This window comes from Engystomops pustulosus, chromosome 8 (assembly GCF_040894005.1).
Source record: "Engystomops pustulosus chromosome 8, aEngPut4.maternal, whole genome shotgun sequence".
NCBI lineage: Eukaryota > Metazoa > Chordata > Amphibia > Anura > Leptodactylidae > Engystomops > Engystomops pustulosus.
The window spans coordinates 93,021,328-93,039,493 of NC_092418.1; the positions used below are offsets into that span (position 1 = coordinate 93,021,328).

The 18,166-nt window shown below is 45.2% G+C and overlaps 1 protein-coding gene across 4 annotated transcripts in view; it reads right to left on the reverse strand.

Annotated features, from left to right (window-relative positions):
* LOC140075660 (bile salt export pump-like) overlaps positions 1 to 18,166 on the reverse strand; it is a 266,222-nt gene that overhangs the window by 49,208 nt on the left and 198,848 nt on the right. For 2 of the 4 annotated variants that reach the window (XM_072121807.1, XM_072121810.1), the window contains one exon: positions 9,150 to 9,351. The exons of the other annotated variants lie outside the window; for them this stretch is intronic. In XM_072121807.1, the coding sequence (XP_071977908.1) occupies positions 9,150 to 9,351 (202 nt within the window). The remainder of the gene's footprint in view (positions 1 to 9,149; positions 9,352 to 18,166) is intronic. 4 annotated transcript variants of the gene reach the window in all.

An 18,166-nucleotide genomic window follows, 5' to 3' on the forward strand; every position in this document is an offset into this window, starting at 1 on the left:
TAGGGAATAGAACAAAATATAATAAATGGAATTGCTGTCGCTTGAACCACTCAGCCGTCACCAGGTCCAGGGTGAATGGGACTGCATAGAAGTCTGGTGCCTGTTGGTTGCTGGATAACAGATGGGAGGACGACACAGGACGGGTTAGTAGAAGAGTTAAAACTTCATGCAGTTAATGAGTGTTATAGGCTTGCCTAAAGAAATGGGTTTTAAGAGCACGTTTGAAACTTTGGAGGTTAGGTATTAGTCTGATAGTCCGGGGCAGAGCATTCCATAGAATTGGTGCAGCTCTAGAGAAGTCTTGGAGACGCGAGTGGGAGGTCCGCACTAGGGTAGAGGTTGATCTAAGATCACTGGCGGATCTAAGAGCACGGGTTGGGCGATAGACTGAGATAAGAGAGGAGAGGTAGGGGGGTGCAGCATTATACAGAGCTTTATGGATGAGGGTTATTATTTTAAACTGTATACGAAAGGAGACTGGCAGCCAGAGCAGCGACTGGCATGAACTGTAGGCATACATGGTCCCCTTATCAAACGAGCTGTGTCAGGCATAATTTTGGGTTGTTTTCATGGCTTCCACAACAAACTTGTTAACTTTGTCGCCACCCTGCTGTGTAATCCACAAAATATACTGGCAAACTTTTATCATTTACCAATATTATTTCAGCGCTTCTTGCGCATCTGTTTCCATTCCCCTCACCCGCCATATCCTAAACTTATAAGAACGCTATTACACTTGATCTTATACAAAAGGTTCTTAGAAGTGCTGTTTGGGGAGTAGCCTAGAGACAGGGGCTTGGATTGGCGAAAGCTCGCCTGGCAGCGGAGCGCCAGCTCCATGCCAAGATCCAACTAACATAGTTTTAACTGCAGCACCTTTAATCTACTACTAGTTCACTGCCTCCAAACATGGTCCCCTTATCAAACGAGCTTTGTCAGGCAGAATTTTGGGTTGTTTTCATGGCTTCCACAACAAACTTGTTAACTTTGTCGCCACCCTGCTGTGTAATCCACAAAATATACTGGCAAACTTTTATCATTTACCAATATTATTTCAGCGCTTCTTGCGCATCTGTTTACATTCCCCTCACCCGCCATATCCCAAACTTATAAGTACGCTACTACACTTAACTTGGTGCACGCTGGGACCGAGTCTGACCCTGGGGCTGGTGATATACTGCCTACGCAGAGGATTGCGGGGCCTACCTCGGTCCAGGTCTCAAAGGCCTACTATACCTCCTCCTCCTCCCACCCCTCCTCCACCTCCTCCTCCTCCGAATTACCATCCGTGGCCATGGCGCCATCAGTCGGTAGCTCTAGGCACAGCAGCAGTGCTGTCGCTAAGCGACAGCAGGCGGTGCTCAAACTGCTGAGCCTAGGCGATAAAAGGCACACCGCCCAAGAGCTATTACAGGGCATTCCACATCAAACTTGTTAATTTTCTCGCCACCCTGCTGTGTAATCCACAAAAGATACTGGCAAACTTTTATCATTTACCGATATTATTTCAGCGCTTCTTGCGCATCTGTTTACATTCCCCTCTCTCGCCATATCCCAAACTTATAAGAACGCTACTACACTTGATCTTATACAAAAGGTTCTTAGAAGTGCTGTTTGGGGAGTAGCCTAGAGACAGGGGCTTGGATTGGCGAAAGCTCGCCTGGCAGCGGAACGCCAGCTCCATGCGCATCATGCGCTTCTTGCGCATCTGTTTACATTCCCCTCACCCGCCATATCCCAAACTTATAAGAACGCTACTACACTTAACTTGGTGCAGGCTGGGACCGAGTCTGACCCTGGGGCTGGTCATATACTGCCGACGCAGAGAATTGCGGGGCCTACCTCGGTCCAGGTCTCAAAGGCCTACTATACCTCCTCCCACCCCTCCTCCACCTCCTCCTCCTCCGAATTACCATCCGTGGGCATGGCGCCATCAGTCGGTAGCTCTAGGCACAGCAGCAGTGCCGTCGCTAAGCGACAGCAGGCGGTGCTGAAACTGCTGAGCCTAGGCGATAAAAGGCACACCGCCCAAGAGCTATTACAGGGCATTCCACATCAAAGTTGTTAACTTTGTCGCCACCCTGCTGTGTAATCCCCAAAATATACTTGCAAACTTTTACCATTTAGGGATATTATTTCAGCGCTTCTTGCGCATCTGTTTACATTCCCCTCACCCGGCATATCCTAAACTTATAAGAACGCTACTACACTTGATCTTATACAAAAGGTTCTTAGAAGTGCTGTTTGGGGAGTAGCCTAGAGACAGGGGCTTGGATTGGCGAAAGCTCGCCTGGCAGCGGAGCGCCAGCTCCATGCCAAGATCCAACTAACATAGTTTTAACTGCAGCACCTTTAATCTACTACTAGTTCACTGCCTCCATACATGGTCCCCTTATCAAACGAGCTGTGTCAGGCAGAATTTTGGGTTGTTTTCATGGCTTCCATGTTAACTTTGTCGCCACCCTGCTGTGTAATCCACAAAATATACTGGCAAACTTTTATCATGTACCGATATTATTTGAGCGCTTCTTGCTCACCTCCTTTGGTTCCTCTCTGCCACCCATTGGTTTGAAGCCTGAGTCCATTTAGGGTATGTCGCCATGCCACTCTCTAGCCTGCCGCTGCTGCCGCTGCCTCTGCATGAAGTCCCCTATAGTGTCAGGGTCAATTATTGGATGTTTTAGATGCTATCTAGCTTCATTCTGTCACTCTGTCATGGCCATGCTGTTGCCCATAATTTTGGCATAATGGTGCGATTAAGCAGCCTCAGAGGCATCCATGCATGCTGCCCCTGCTGTTTCCTGTCCATTTCCGTGGTGTTTCCATCCTTTTCTGAGGTTCCCAGGTGTTTGGCCAAGCTTCCCTGTGCAGAGCCTTGGTCCCCTTGAAAAATGCTCGAGTCTCCCATTGACTTCAGTGGGGCTCGTTATTCGAGACGAGCACTCGAGCATCGGGAAAAGTTCGTCTCGAATAACGAGTACCCGAGCATTTTAGTGCTCGCTCATCTCTAGTTGCAATTGAAGGAATGGGCCCACCAAAAAGCAAAAGTCACGTCTTATCAGAGTGGAAATTCTCAATAAATATGGTTAGCCAAAAGATTCTGTTCACAATTGACCAGGTTTGTACAATTCAATAAATAGACAGATAAATAGATAGATGGGCATGCATTTAACTTGCTTTTAATATAGATAGAGGGGGGCATTGATCATAATTTTTAGACTTTTTGGCAGTTTTTTTGCACAATTTTTTGGCACAGTTATTAAACTTGTCTCTAATTTGCAACTTTTTGGGTGCAAATAAAAGTCTGGCCCCTAGTGGTTTTGACTGTCTGTGCTGTATCGGACACAGTGGGGCTCATTTACTAAGGGTCTGAATCGCGCACTTTCGGCGGGTTTCCCGGCGATTTCTGATTTGCGCGGAATTGCCCAGGGATTTTGGAGCACGCAATCAGATTTTGGCGCATCGTCGTGGGCTTTCACGTGACAGGAATCAGGGGGCGTGGTCGTCGGAAAACCTGGCGGATTTGGATCAAGCACTTACATGCTTACAGACCCGAATCAGCGTCAGACAACGTGCCGCGGGAACACGACTGGACCGGTAAGTAAATGTGCCCCACTGTGTGGATGTTCTGCAGATGTCTGCATTGCATCTATCAAAAAAGTCACAAAATACACCTACTCTGAGCAGCTGCACTTAAAAAAAAAACAACTTTTTCATTACTGGAAACATATATCAATGTTTCAAAAATTACAAATTAACTCTAAGCATCATGAAAAAATACTTCTAAACAGTTTTAAAATGTAAAATTTCATCCTCTTTCCATTAAAATGGCCTCAAGTAACGACTTCATCATTTTCAATAGGACGTCACTTTTTTGAGTGGGATATTTGTCAATGTGCAGGCTCTTACTATCTTTACTATTTATCTAACTTTTAGTCTCTGTACTTACAACAATGGGGCTCATTTACTAGGGGTCGCACGCTGTACTTTCGTCGGATTTTGCACCTTTTTCGTTTGCATGGCTTGGAAGGTATTTAACAGGTATCTGCCCTGGGATTGTGTTGCACCGATTGTTTTTGGCGCAGCTGCGCCGGCTTCCATGTGACACAAATTGGGGGTCGTGCCGTCGAACGATCTGACTGATTCGGACTGAGTGCAGGATTTAACTTTCAAATTGTGTAGAAAGTGTAGAAAAGACTTACTTGCACCAGGAAGAAGAAGGTGAACTTTGTCGGACACATGCAGGATATCGGGCACACAATCTTAGTCAATTGCGGCACTGTGCATTGGAGTCGGACAATGCACTTTCGGTGAACTCTGGGGACGGGGTAAGTAAATGTGCCCCAACATGTAGTCATTGTACAAGCAGTCACTTTTTTGTGCAAAAATGAAGCTTAGAATGTTCCGTCACCTTTTCTCATTCTAGCTTCCTTATTGGTCCCGAATGAGATCTACTTTATAGGGGAAAAATAGGAAAAAAAGAAATTTAGGCGCAATTGAATCATCTATCTGAGAATTCAAAACGCATTTAATAAGACAAAAAAACAACATACATAAATTAAAAGACAAGAAAAGGAACAAACCAGGGCAAAAAAAGGTGAACCTGAGGCACAGTGTGGCTTATTTACTAATGGTACGCAGCCGCACTTTTGTCGGTTTTTCCGCCTTTTTTGGGATTAGTGAATTGCGGCAGAATGCATTCCGATTGGACAATGCACTTTCGGGGAACTCCACAGATCGGGTAAGTAAATGTGCCCCAATGTGTAGAGGGAGTCCATGTGGAGGAAGAACAAGCTGGTAAGATGGGGAGATGACTGTAGACCAGGAAGAGGAATGAAGTGGGACATTGTAACAAAGTCCATGGCTATGTGAGTCCACAGACAACTGGGTATTGGCAATGGATGCAGCAGACCTGCTGGCTTGAGGCATGATGACTTGTTAATGGCACAGGAAGTGCAGGAGCTCACAAAGTCCAGGGTGCCCAGCCACTTGCGAGCAATGTCCCCAAGTCAGTATCCTCTTCCGGAGAACTGCTCAGAGAACCCGTCGGAGGACCGTTCAGTTGCCAGGAGGAAGCTGCCGTAGGTCCACAGGAGCTGTAAGAAACAGTTATTCAGGAGGAACAATATGTCATGGAGTTGGTTGTTACCCAATTACATCTGAGGCACGAGAGAGCGCATCGGCCTTGACATTCTTCTCTGCTGGACGGAAATGTATCAGGAAGTTAAAGCCGGAGAAGAAGAGGGACCATCGAGCCTGTCGTGGATGTAGGCGCTGAGTGGTCTGGAGGTATAGGAGATTCTGTGTAGATACAGATCGCATGACAAGCTCCTTCTAAAAGATAACGGCATTGTTCCAAAGCAAACATATGGCCAGAAGCTCCAGATCACCAATGGAATCATTCCTGCCTGCGGCTGAGAAGGTCTTAGAGAAGAAGTAGCCCGTGACAGTTCCATCTTTGGGTCCCTTCTGGGTGAGACAGCTCCAGCACCAACAGAGGAGGCATCAACCTCTAGCAGGAACGTTTTCTCAGTATCAGGCCGGGTGGGAACGGGAGCAGAGGCAAAGGCAGACCTTAGCTTGGAGAAAGCTCCTTCAGCCGCCGGAGGCCACAGCTGAGGATTGGCGTTTTTCTTGGTCAGCGCCACAATGGGAAACACGAGTTAGAAAACATGCAGTAAAAACTGGCGGTAGTAGTTAGTGAAGCCCAGGAATCTTTGGATAGCTCTTGAAATACTGCAGGTGCATTAAAAAGTCCAAAGGGCATGGCCAGATACTCTAAGTGCCCATCACGAGTATTGTAGGTGGTCTTCCATTCATTGCCCTCACGGATGCAGATGAGATTATATGCCCTCCGTAGGTCCAACTTGGTGAATACCTTGCCTCCGTGTAGGTGGACCAGAGGTAGCAGTTCTTCACCATAACTGTATTAAGACCGCAATAATCAATGCACTGATGGAGTGAACCATCCTTCTTGACCACAAAGAAGAATCCAGCACGAGCAGGGGAAGAGGACTTGCTTAAGAATTTCTACTGCAGATTCTCCATCATATAAACTGTCATAGTCGCGTTTTCAGGCACTGACAGTGGCAGAGATGTGCCTGGCAACAGGTCATAGGGCCGGTCAAGGGCCGCTGTGGTGGCAGAGTCTCCACTTGCTTCTCTGAGAAGACATCTGCACAGTCCATATTTGGATCCGGTAGACCCACCAGAGGCTTGGAGGACACTAGAGAAGCCGTGGTAGATACAGGATGAGGTACTACCAAACAGCATGACTGACATTCTGGCCCCCAGCGAAGAACCTCCCATCAGGATCTGCCCACTGATGGAGGAGATGACCAGATGCTTCTCAAGAAGGACCACAGGAAGATGATGCTAGGAGACCAGGGCATCATCCACAAAGTTTTCTGCAGAGCCAGAATCAAGGAAAGCAGAAACTTGAAACAGCCACTTGTTCCTCAGCTGAGTAAGACCGGAATATTTAGGCGAGGAGAAGCTTTGCTCTCACCTAGGGACACTTCTCCCAAGAAACTTAGGTGTGTGCTTTTTGGGAATACTGTGCACAGACTGGACAAGCCTCAAGAAAGTGCTCTGGGCTGGCACAGTAGAGGCAAAGATTCTCCTGTCTTCGTCTGGAGTCAAACAAACTCTATCCTCTGCAGCAGAAACAGAGGGCAGCAGAGGGGGTCTTTGGAAGATGGGAGCCAATCGGGGCAGTCGCCGAGTCCTGAGTTGTGCTTTTTCAAGGCGCTGCTCCTCAAAAAACTCATAGAACCGGATGTCGACCCGCGTGGCCAGGGAGACGAGGCCACTTAGTGAAGACGGCAGGTTCCAAAGCAGACATGGCGTCTTTGATTGTACCAGACAGTCTTTTTTTAAAGGTGGCGACCAATGCTGCTTCATTCCAAGAGAGCTCAGAAGCTCGCAGACAAGTCTCCTTGGCGAAAGTTGAGCAGGATGGTTTCAGCAGGCTGGTTCTTCAAAATGGACAGGAATTCAGCGAAGGAATGTGGTGATATTAGCAGGGCTGCCACTAGGAATTTTGGGGCCACAAAAGATGGAAGATTTTTGTCGGCCTTGGATATTAGCCAGGTTGTTCCTGTCCCAGAGAGGGGTAGCCCATGCCATGGATTTCCCGGAAAGAATATTGATCATGAAAGCCGCCTTTGACCATTCTTTGGTGAACTGAGAAGGCATCAATTCAATGTGCAAGGAGCACTGCATGATGAAACCCTGGCTTAACTTGTCGTCTCTGTTACACTTGCTATACTTACTTGTTATATTGCTGCAAGACGGTGGTGAGATGTCCTAGTTGCTGGTCCTGCACAGCAATTTGCTGGGACTGCTGGGCCACGATGGTGGTGAGTTCAGCCAGTTCAGGTAGAGGAACCTCGGCCAGATCCATGGCCATATCTTACTGTCAATATCGGGGGTAGTGGACCCACTGTGCCACTGTGAGCGATGGCGTAAGCCGAAACCTGGAAACGGAGTCTAAGTGGCACGCGGTTTTCACCAAGTTGCTCCACAGGCGTGACTTTGCTCTCAAGGTGGCCAAGACGAGGTACAGAGTCAGCAAGCAAAATCGGAGTTGTTCTCAGGCAGAAGGTCAGGACAGGCGGCACAGGATTGGAGTTGGAAATGTAGCGGAAAGTCAGGACAGACGGCAGAGTCAAAAAGTCAAAAGCGCAGCAGGAGGTCACAACGGATAATACACAGAGAGTCAGGGAATGCTTTTTCAATGGCATAAGGGCGCAAAGATCCAGCAGGGTTCAAAGGAAAGGGCTGGTTACTTATTATGTCAGATGGCCGGCAGCACCAATTAGCAGCGTGCTAGTCCTTTAAATTTCAAGGAGCCGGCGCATGTACTAGGATGCAGGTACGCGGTCTGTCCCCGGATCCCTGTGAGCTGCTGCTGCACACAGCATGAAATCAGCCACTTGCTGACATTGTAGTGTGTGCGCAAATGCCTGGTTATACTCTGGGCATGGGACTGTCTTTATACTAGGGGGCAAGGGGTGTTGGCTATGTACTAGGGGGCATTGGCTGCTGGCTATATATTAGGGGGCATGGGCTGCTTGCTCTATACTAGGGGGCATGGGCTGCTGGCTATATACTGGGGGCCATGAGCTGCTGGTTATATATCAGTGGGCATGGGCCGCTGGCTATATACTTGGGGGCTGGAGCTGCTGGCTATATACTAGTGCAGGATAGCTTGAAAAAGGTGGTTACAAAGTTACCACATCTACAAGAAACGTAATCTTTTGTTGAAATTTGGACCTTGGAGTGCTGGCTGCAATATAGTTTTTCTACTATTGGTAGTCCTTTCCAGGATTTATGGGGGTGCTGCACCCCTCTTTTTGAGGTGTTTTTCCATTGTGCAGACTTGGATTTTCCATTGTATCTATCTATCTATCTGTCAATCCCAAAAAAACATTGGGGCACATTTACTAAGTGTCCGAATCGCGTTTTTCCGAATTTTACCATTTTAGGATGGTGAACTCCCGACGACCTTAGTGAATCGCCGGAAGACCCGAATCCTCGTCGGAGAAGGACCGGGTAAGTAAATTGTATCTTTTTATTCCATGGTGTCATATTTTAGTGAGTGAGTCACCTTGTTCAAGCCTGACTGCCTCACCAAAACCATGGAATAAATCCAAAAAAACATGGAATAAAAAGACACAGTTATTTATCAAACATTGGAGTCCTGCTATTTTTTTGGAAACCCAGGCCAAAGGCAGGGCCGGCGTTAGGGTGGCAGCAAACTGGGCATTTGCCCTGGGCCCCCTGTTCTAAAGGGTCCCCCTCCATTTGGACTTTTGTGGACAGAGGATGTACTGCTTCTTCAATACCCCTTGTTTTAATTCCCACGTGAAGATGCTTATTATCTAGCTCCTGTTTATATATCTATCATCTATATCTCTAGTGATGTATCTACTATAATTTGACTAATTCCTGTCTATAGATCTGTCTATCTAGGCATGTACCTATCTAGCTTATTCTCTATCTATTCTTCTTCTATCTACCTCCTATCTATTATCTATCCATCTGTCAATTAATTTTTTATCTCCACTCCAGGCCTGCCAGTGTTAACCCTATAAAAGGTCCTGCCAATAAATTGCACATAAATTACAAAAAAAACCAAAACATACTGTCTTTCTTCATTTCTGTTAGCGCTTTATCTCCTTGACTCTGCAGAGTCACCAATGTGAAGTAGACTCCTTTCCTCTCCAGCAGTTCATCATGGGTTCCTCTCTCCACAGCCCGGCCATGCTCAAATCCAATGATTACATCTGCATTTTTAATTGTCGACAATCGATGGGCAATACAAATGATTGTGCGGCCAAAACTAACCTGAAGATGAAGAATTGGCATCAATGTACCATAAATACCATTTTATCAAACCTAATCAATCACATGATATAGTACATATACATTAAAGGTAGGAAACATGCTTAAAACAGAGGAACAGAGAGCTAATAGTATGAAAATAATGTACATAATGGGGCACATTTACTTACCTGTCCTGCGCGATACCCAAAAGTGCATTGTCCAACCAGAATGCATCTGCAACAATTCAAGAAGATTGTGCGCCCGATTTCCTGCATGTGTAGCTTCCCCGATCAGGTCCACTGGAGTTCACCTTCTTCTTCCTGGTGCATGTAAGTGTTTAATCTTGCGACACAATTTAAATGTTAAATCCGGCGCTCAGTCCAAATCAGTCGGATCTTCCGACGGCCCGCAATCCTATTTCTGTCGAATGAAAGCCGGTGCCAATGCGCCAAAATCCGATCGGGTGCGACACAATCCCCTTCTAAATACCTGTCCCAGTGGCGCAATGATGCAGGTAGATCAAGACAAAAAAGAAAAAAAGGGGGACAACAGAGGACGGCGCCTCAGGTAATAACGTCTGGTGTCCCTGTCTATGCAGCTCCCACAGTCTGGATAACCGGCATACACCACAAGGGGTCCGGTGAAACAGCAAAATAAAGGCAAAAGATGCTCTTGTTAAAATACACATAAATTAATTTAAAAAGCTTAAATGGCCATTCGTGGAACGTTTTGGGTGTTCAACACCCTTTCTCAAACATAGGACAAAAATCATACAACATAATGCACATTAGCGATCTTATATAATGTAGTAATAAATAGAGATGAGCGAGCACTAAAATGCTCGGGTGCTCGTTACTCGAGCCGAACATTTCCCGATGCTCGAGTGCTCGTTTCGAGTAACGAGCCCCATTGAAATCAATGGGAGACCCGAGCATTTTTCAGTAAAATTACAAACTGAACGAGCACAGTGAAAGAACACAGTGCAGAACAGATTGCAGATGTTCGGGAACATCTGCGATCTGTTCCGGAGACACGCGTGCAGAACAGTGTTCTCCACAATAGTATTTGAAGAACAATATGTGTGAAGAACAACTTGCAGATGTTTGGCAACATCTGCAAGTTGTTCTCTACACATATTGTTCTTCAAATACTATTGCGGAGAACTCCGTTCTGCACGCGTGTCTCCGGAACAGATCGCAGATGTTCCCGAACATCTGCAATCTGTTCTGCACTGTGTTCTTTCAGTTTTCTTCAATTAAATGATTAAATTAAATGTTTTAATTGTATTTTTTTACTGTTCTTCACTTCTTTTTTTCTAATTAAATGCTCGTTATCGAGCAGGGCAAATACTCGTCCGAGCAACGAGCCAGTCCGAGTATGCTAATACTCGACCGAGCATCAAGCTCGGACGAGTATACCCGCTCATCACTAGTAATAAACAGAAAACAGGTGACTTACATGTATCAGCGTTTCGGGATGCTGGCTTCCGGCTCAGCACGCCAGAATAGCCCGCGAACGATAGCGTATCAATGCGCATGCGTGGTTACCACTCGGGCGCTGAGACCGAATGTTTAGCCGGCATGTCCATGGTAACGCTCGCATGATTGAAGCGAGTGTTAGCAAAGAAGGGGACATCACTTACTACTGATAGATGTGAATCACTATCAGTAGTGGATCGGCTACACAGCGGCCCCGGTCCATAAAAACAATAACGATAGGTGTAATAAGAGATTAGTCATGGTTACAGCAATAATTGTCTGAAATATAAACGATTTGGTATCCCCACAGTTAGCTCTTCGGTATATACAGAGAGTAAAAGTGATTATAATATTATATATAAGATAATAATATAATAAAAAACTTTTTATCAGCATAATACAATAGATAAAAAAAATAATAATAATAATGTATCAGCATAATCGGTCATATAAAAGATAATAACAAGTGCATATAGCATGCCATATATATAAAATTACTATCTAATATAAAATTATATATATATATATATATATATATATATATATATATATATATATATATATATATACACTCACCGGCCACTTTATTAGGTACACCTGTCCAACTGCTCGTTAACACTTAATTTCTAATCAGCCAATCACATGGCGGCAACTCAGTGCATTTAGGCATGTAGACATGGTCAAGACAATCTCCTGCAGTTCAAACCGAGCATCAGTATGGGGAAGAAAGGTGATTTGAGTGCCTTTGAACGTGGCATGGTTGTTGGTGCCAGAAGGGCTGGTCTGAGTATTTCAGAAACTGCTGATCTACTGGGATTTTCACACACAACCATCTCTAGGGTTTACAGAGAATGGTCCGAAAGAAAAAACATCCAGTGAGCGGCAGTTCTGTGGGCGGAAATGCCTTGTTGATGCCAGAGGTTAGAGGAGAATGGGCAGACTGGTTCGAGCTGATAGAAAGGCAACAGTGACTCAAATCGCCACCTGCTACAACCAAGGTAGGCAGAAGAGCATCTCTGAATGCACAGTACGTCGAACTTTGAGGCAGATGGGCTACAGCAGCAGAAGACCACACCGGGTGCCACTCCTTTCAGCTAAGAACAGGAAACTGAGGCTACAATTTGCACAAGCTCATCGAAATTGGACAGTAGAAGATTGGAAAAACGTTGCCTGGTCTGATGAGTCTCGATTTCTGCTGCGACATTCGGATGCTAGGGTCAGAATTTGGCGTCAACAACATGAAAGCATGGATCAATCCTGCCTTGTATCAACGGTTCAGGCTGGTGGTGGTGGTGTCATGGTGTGGGGAATATTTTCTTGGCACTCTTTGGGCCCCTTGGTACCAATTGAGCATTGTTGCAACGCCACAGCCTACCTGAGTATTGTTGCTGACCTTGTCCATCCCTTTATGACCACAATGTACCCAACATCTGATGGCTACTTTCAGCAGGATAATGCGCCATGTCATAAAGCTGGAATCATCTCAGACTGGTTTCTTGAACATGTCAATGAGTTCACTGTACTCAAATGGCCTCCACAGTCACCAGATCTCAATCCAATAGAGCATCTTTGGGATGTGGTGGAACGGGAGATTCGCATCATGGATGTGCAGCCGACAAATCTGCGGCAACTGTGTGATGCCATCATGTCAATATGGACCAAAATCTCTGAGGAGCTTCCAGCACCTTGTTGAATCTATGCCACGAAGAATTGAGGCAGTTCTGAAGGCAAAAGGGGGTCCAACCCGTTACTAGCATGGTGTACCTAATAAAGTGGCCGGTGAGTGTATATATACACACAATTATATACTCATGTATAAGCCGAGTTTTTTAGCAAAAATGTGCTGAAAAACGTCCCCTCGGCTTATACACGAGTCAATACGAAAGTAAAAATTACTTTATAAAAAAATAAACTTATATACTCACCCTCCGGTGGCCCCGATGCGTAGCGCTGCTCCCCCGATGTCCGCGCGGCTCGTCTTCAGGCAGCAGCAGCGGAAGCCTGAAGACGAGCCGCGCGGACATCGGGGAGCAGTGCTACGCATCGGGGCCACCGGAGGGTGAGTATATAAGTTTTTTTTTTTTTTTTTTAATGCTGAGCTCGCTGTATACTACTGGGGGCAGGCTGTATACTACTGGGGGCGGCTGGGGTGACCCTATACTACTGGGGGCAGGCTGTATACTACTGGGGGCAGGCTGTATACTACTGGGGGCACGCTGTATACTACTGGGGGCAGGCTGCATACTACTGGGGGCAAGCTGTATACTACTGGGGGCAAGCTGTATAATACTGGGGGCAGGTTGTATACTACTGGGGGCAGGCTGTATACTACTGGGGCAAGCTGTATACTACTGGGGGCAAGCTGTATACTACTGGTGGCAGGCTGTATACTACTGGGGTCAAGCTGTATACTACTGGGAGCAAGCTGTATACTACTGGGGGCAGGCTGTATACTATTGGGGGTAGGCTGTATACTACTGGGGGCAAGCTGGCTATATACCGGGGGGGTCTGTGACCAATGCATTTCCCACCCTCGGCTTATACTCGAGTCAATAGGTTTTCCCAGTTTTTGGTGGTAAAATTAGGGGCGCGTTCTCTGCGGTGGATTCGGGTCTTCCGGCGATTCACTAAGGTAGTTCCACCGACGTCCACCAGGTGTCGCAGTTCACAATGCTATACTTGGTGAAGGTAAGTGCGATTTCTCCGAATCTGCCGGGTTTTCGTTTGGCCGCGCCCCCCGATTTCTGTCACATGCATGCCGATGCGCCACAATCCAATCGTGTGCGCCAAAAACCCGGGGCAATTCAGGAAAAATCGGTGCAAATTGGAAATATTCGGGTAACACGTTGGGAAAACGCGAATCGGGCCCTTAGTAAATGACCCCCATACAGTGTGACCATCCAGAATATAGAGTGATATATCCAAGGTGCAAGTTAAATTTGGCCCATATAACAGCATTAGGGAAAGCTCTAATAAATGTTCTGTAAGCTTTCATTCAGACCTGCAGGTACCAAACTCTGAAGCTTGAATATCCAATACATCTCTCTTCTTTTGAGGTGATTGAATCTTTGAGGGACAGTGGGGTTAATGTGTTCTATCGGAAGTATGCTGAAATCCGTAATGTTGCAGTTGTGGTGGGTAGCTGCGTGTCGGGGCACACTATGGAGAGTAAAGCCATTTTAGATGTTATGTCTATGTGTATTGAGCCTTTCCCCTAAGGCAGTGATGGCGAACCTTTTATAGACCGAGAGCCCAAACTACAACCAAAACCCACTTATTTATCGCAAAGTGCCAACATGGCAAATAAAGCAGTAAACTTATTGCTCCCTTCTCTGTCATAGCTTTCAATCAGGTCAGTATCCTGAGGACATCAATACAGTAGAAAGAATGAGGACAAATTTCAGGTTCACCTGAACAGTAAGAATTGTCATCTCTGGAGCCGGAGGGACAATGATAATGCAGATCTGCCCACCCCTTCCAATTCCTCCAGTAGTCTCAGGCAGTGCTGTTGCTTTAAAGGGGTTGTCCAGAGGTTGAATAACTTGACTGATTTCTTCCAAAAACAGCGCCACACTTGGCTATGGTTTGTACCGTTATTGGGACTCTATTCATCTCTATCCAGCAGAGTTGCAATACTGACACAAACCATGGTCATGTGTGGAGCTATGTTTGGAACAAAGCAGTTTTTCTACTTCTTGCCAACCCCCTTAAGATAGCACTGAGCACGACAAGTCCTTAACTGTCTGGGAATCCATGAAGATACCATTTGTCCTCTTTGGTGATTGTCCCATATGCCACTCTCGTTACCTTATGCTCACGATGGAGCCTCTTTGCGCTTCCTCTGTGGCCCCTGTGGTAATGGCCTGGGTGCTCACAGAGAGTGCCACCTGTGGCACCAGTGCCATAGGTTCGCCACCACTGCCTTAAGGGTTTAATAGTTCGCCCAATGTATTGCAATTTACATTTGCACTCTATTAGGTAAATAATGTAATTTGATCCACAGTTTACAAAGCTCTTTATTGGATAGGTCTCCTTCGTTATGTTAGATGTAAATGTCTTTTGTCTGTGCCTGATCGAGTCGCAGCACTTGCACCTTGCATGTCTGCACTTAAAACTTCCCACAACTTTAGGGAAGAAGGATACTAGGGGGTTCTTAGCTACCTCAGGTCGCAACCGGCTCGGGGCTAAAATATTTGTAAGTGTTTGAGCCCTCCTGAAAGTAAAGCGTGAGTTCTTATGGATAACTCCCTTCAGGTACGGGTCGTGCATCAGTATGTCCCAATGCTTCATTAGAATATTCCTTATCTTTTTGCTATCAGAAGAAAAAGTCGTAAGGAAATTTGTATCAAATGTTCCCCTTTCCTTCAGCTTCTCTCTAGGTTGAAGGCATGCTTTCTGTGTTAGTGCACCGGCTTTTTTATTCGCCATATTAATCAGAGTGGAGGGATACCCTTTCGCTTTAAACCTTTCGGTTAGGACCTGGCTCTGGAGAGCATAGTCTGAGTCATCTGTACAATTCCTTCTGATTATTTTATATTTTTTGAAGTGGTTGCTGTCAAACCCTAAGTAGCTATTGCTATCTACCTGTTTGAAGAAGGATTTAGTCCTAATTTCACCTTCAGGTGTGTAGAAAACTTTTACATCCAGAAATTCAGCACTATTCTTTACGATGTTGCAGGTGAACTCCAGTCCCCACATATTTTCATTAATATCTCTCACAAAACACATGGCTTCTTCCTCACTCCCCTTCCAGATAATAAATACATTGTCTATAAATCTTTTATATAATTGGCGATGCACAAAATCTTTATGTTGGTAAATGACCTGCTCCTCAAACAACCCAACATAGAGGTTTGCGAAACTGGGAGCAAACTTGCTCCCCATGGCGGTCCCCCTGTTTTGCAAGAATATTTTGTTCAAAAAAGAAAAATAATTGTGTTTGAGAATTAAATTGGTGGCTCTCAGTATGAAGTTAATTTGTAAATCAGCAATGGTTGGGTCATTATTTAGATAGTGGGAGATGGCATGAATCCCAAGATCATGGGGGATATTTGTATATAATGAGCTGGTATCCATTGTGATAAATAGCCAAGAATTATCCAATTTTTGCTTGATTACATGTTTTATTAAATCCGCTGTGTCTAGCAGAATGTTTATCCACATAATGGGAAAGATTGGACGTTAGGGAATTTATTCCCGAAATTATGGGCCTTCCGGGGGGGGTTTGTCTGACTCTTGTGGACCTTAGGTAAGGGCCATTGCTGGCTCCTCTATTTTCAAGTACTGGTATTCTTTAGCATTTAGGATACCCACACCTAAACCCTCGTTCAGAAGTTTGTAGAGATCCGTCTTAAACTTCAAGGTGGGATCCTGGTGTAGCCTAGAGTAAAATTCCTTGTCTGCTTGAAGACGTTCCACTTCAAGGACGTAATCGGACCGATTTTGAATAGCAATCCACTCCCCCCCTTTATCAGCCGAGTTGATTACTAAGTCCTGTCTAGTTGCTAGATCCTTTAGAGCCACTCTTTCTTTAATATTTAAATAGTTTTGCTGGATCTGAATTGTTTTGGGTATATAGACTCTGAAATTGAGTGGACACTAGGCTGTAATAGGTCTCCACGAAGTTCCCCTTATGATGTACTGGATAAAATGTGGATTTTGGTTTTAAGTTTGTATGTATTAAGGGTATATGCATGCCTATTTCTGGTAATGGGGGGAGTGGAATGGAGGGAGTGTGATCATCCTCTGAAGGAGTCGGTTCAAGTACACCATTATCTTTGTTTGTTAGATTGAAATGCCTTTTCAGAGTCAACTTTCTAATGAATTTATTCAAAATCGACAAAAAGGTCGAATTCATTAGATCTAGACGTCGGGCAGTACGAGAGACCTTTTTCCAGCAATGTAGTCTCCTGGATTGAAAGAGAATGGCTAGACAGATTAAAAATTTTGACTAAGTTATTATTATTGTTAGTATTCAATGGTGTTTTCTCAACTATCTGTTCTTTTTGTATTTGGGGGTCTCTAATGAAGCATTGGGACATACTGATGAACGACCCGTACCTGAAGGGAGTTATCCCTAAGAACCCACGCTTGACTTTCAGGAGGGCTCAAACACTTAAAAATATTTTAGCCCCGAGCCGGTTGCGACCTGAGGTAGCTAAGAACCCCCTAGTATCCTTCTTCCCTAAAGTTGTGGGAAGTTTTAAGTGCGGACATGCAAGGTGCAAGTGCTGCGAATCAATCAGGCACAGACAAAAGACATTTACATCTAACATAACGAAGGAGACCTATCCAATAAAGAGCTTTGTAAACTGTGGATCAAATTATATTATTTACCTAAGAGAGTGCAAATGTAAATTGCAATTGTGTGAACTATCCAGCCCTTAAGAGAAAGGCTCAATACACATAGACATAACATCCAAAATGGCTTTACTCTCCATAGTGTGTCCCGACACGCAGCTACCCACCACAACTGCAACATTACGGATTTCAGCATACTTCCGATAGAACACATTGGGGCTCATTTATTACCCGGTCCTGTTCGCAGGAGTTCGCGATCCTACCCTGGGTGCAGGTAAGTGCGTGTCAAGCTACACTTTTTAAAAAAAATTAAAAATTTAGCGGTTTTTCCAAATCCGTCGGGTTTTCCGACGGCCACGCCCCCGATTTCCGTCGCATGAAAGCCGGTGCCGATGTGCTACAATCTGCGTGTGCAAAGATCCCGGGGCAATTCAGGGAAAAACGACGCAAATCGGAAAAATACGGGAAACCTGACGAAAATGCGCAAATGGGACCCTTAGTTAATGACCCTCATTAACCCCACTGTCCCTCAAAGATTCAATCACCTCAAAAGAAGAGAGATGTATTGGATATTCAAGCTTCAGCGTTTGGTACCTGCAGGTCTGAATGAAAGCTTAGAGAACATTTATTAGAGCTTTCCCTAATGCTGTCATATGGGCCAAATTTAACTTGCACCTTGGATATATCACTCTATATTCTGGATGGTCGAACTGTATGTGTGTATCCCGAAACGCTGATGCATGTAAGTCACCTGTTTTCTGTTTATTACTACATTATATAAGATTGCTAATGTGCATTATGTTGTATGATTTTTGTCCTATGTTTGAGAAAGGGTGTTTAACACCCGAAACGCGTCACGAATGGCCATTTAAGCTTTTTAAATTAATTTGTGTATTTTAACAAGAGCATTAAAATGTACTTATTTTTGGCAATATTAAGGAATTTGAGTTTTTTGGGAAGTGTACTGTCAGCGCCCCACGATAGTCTTGGTGTCTTTTGCCTTTATTTTAAAGGATGCAGGTGGTATGCAGAGAGGCCATGGTGGAGGGCATTATCCT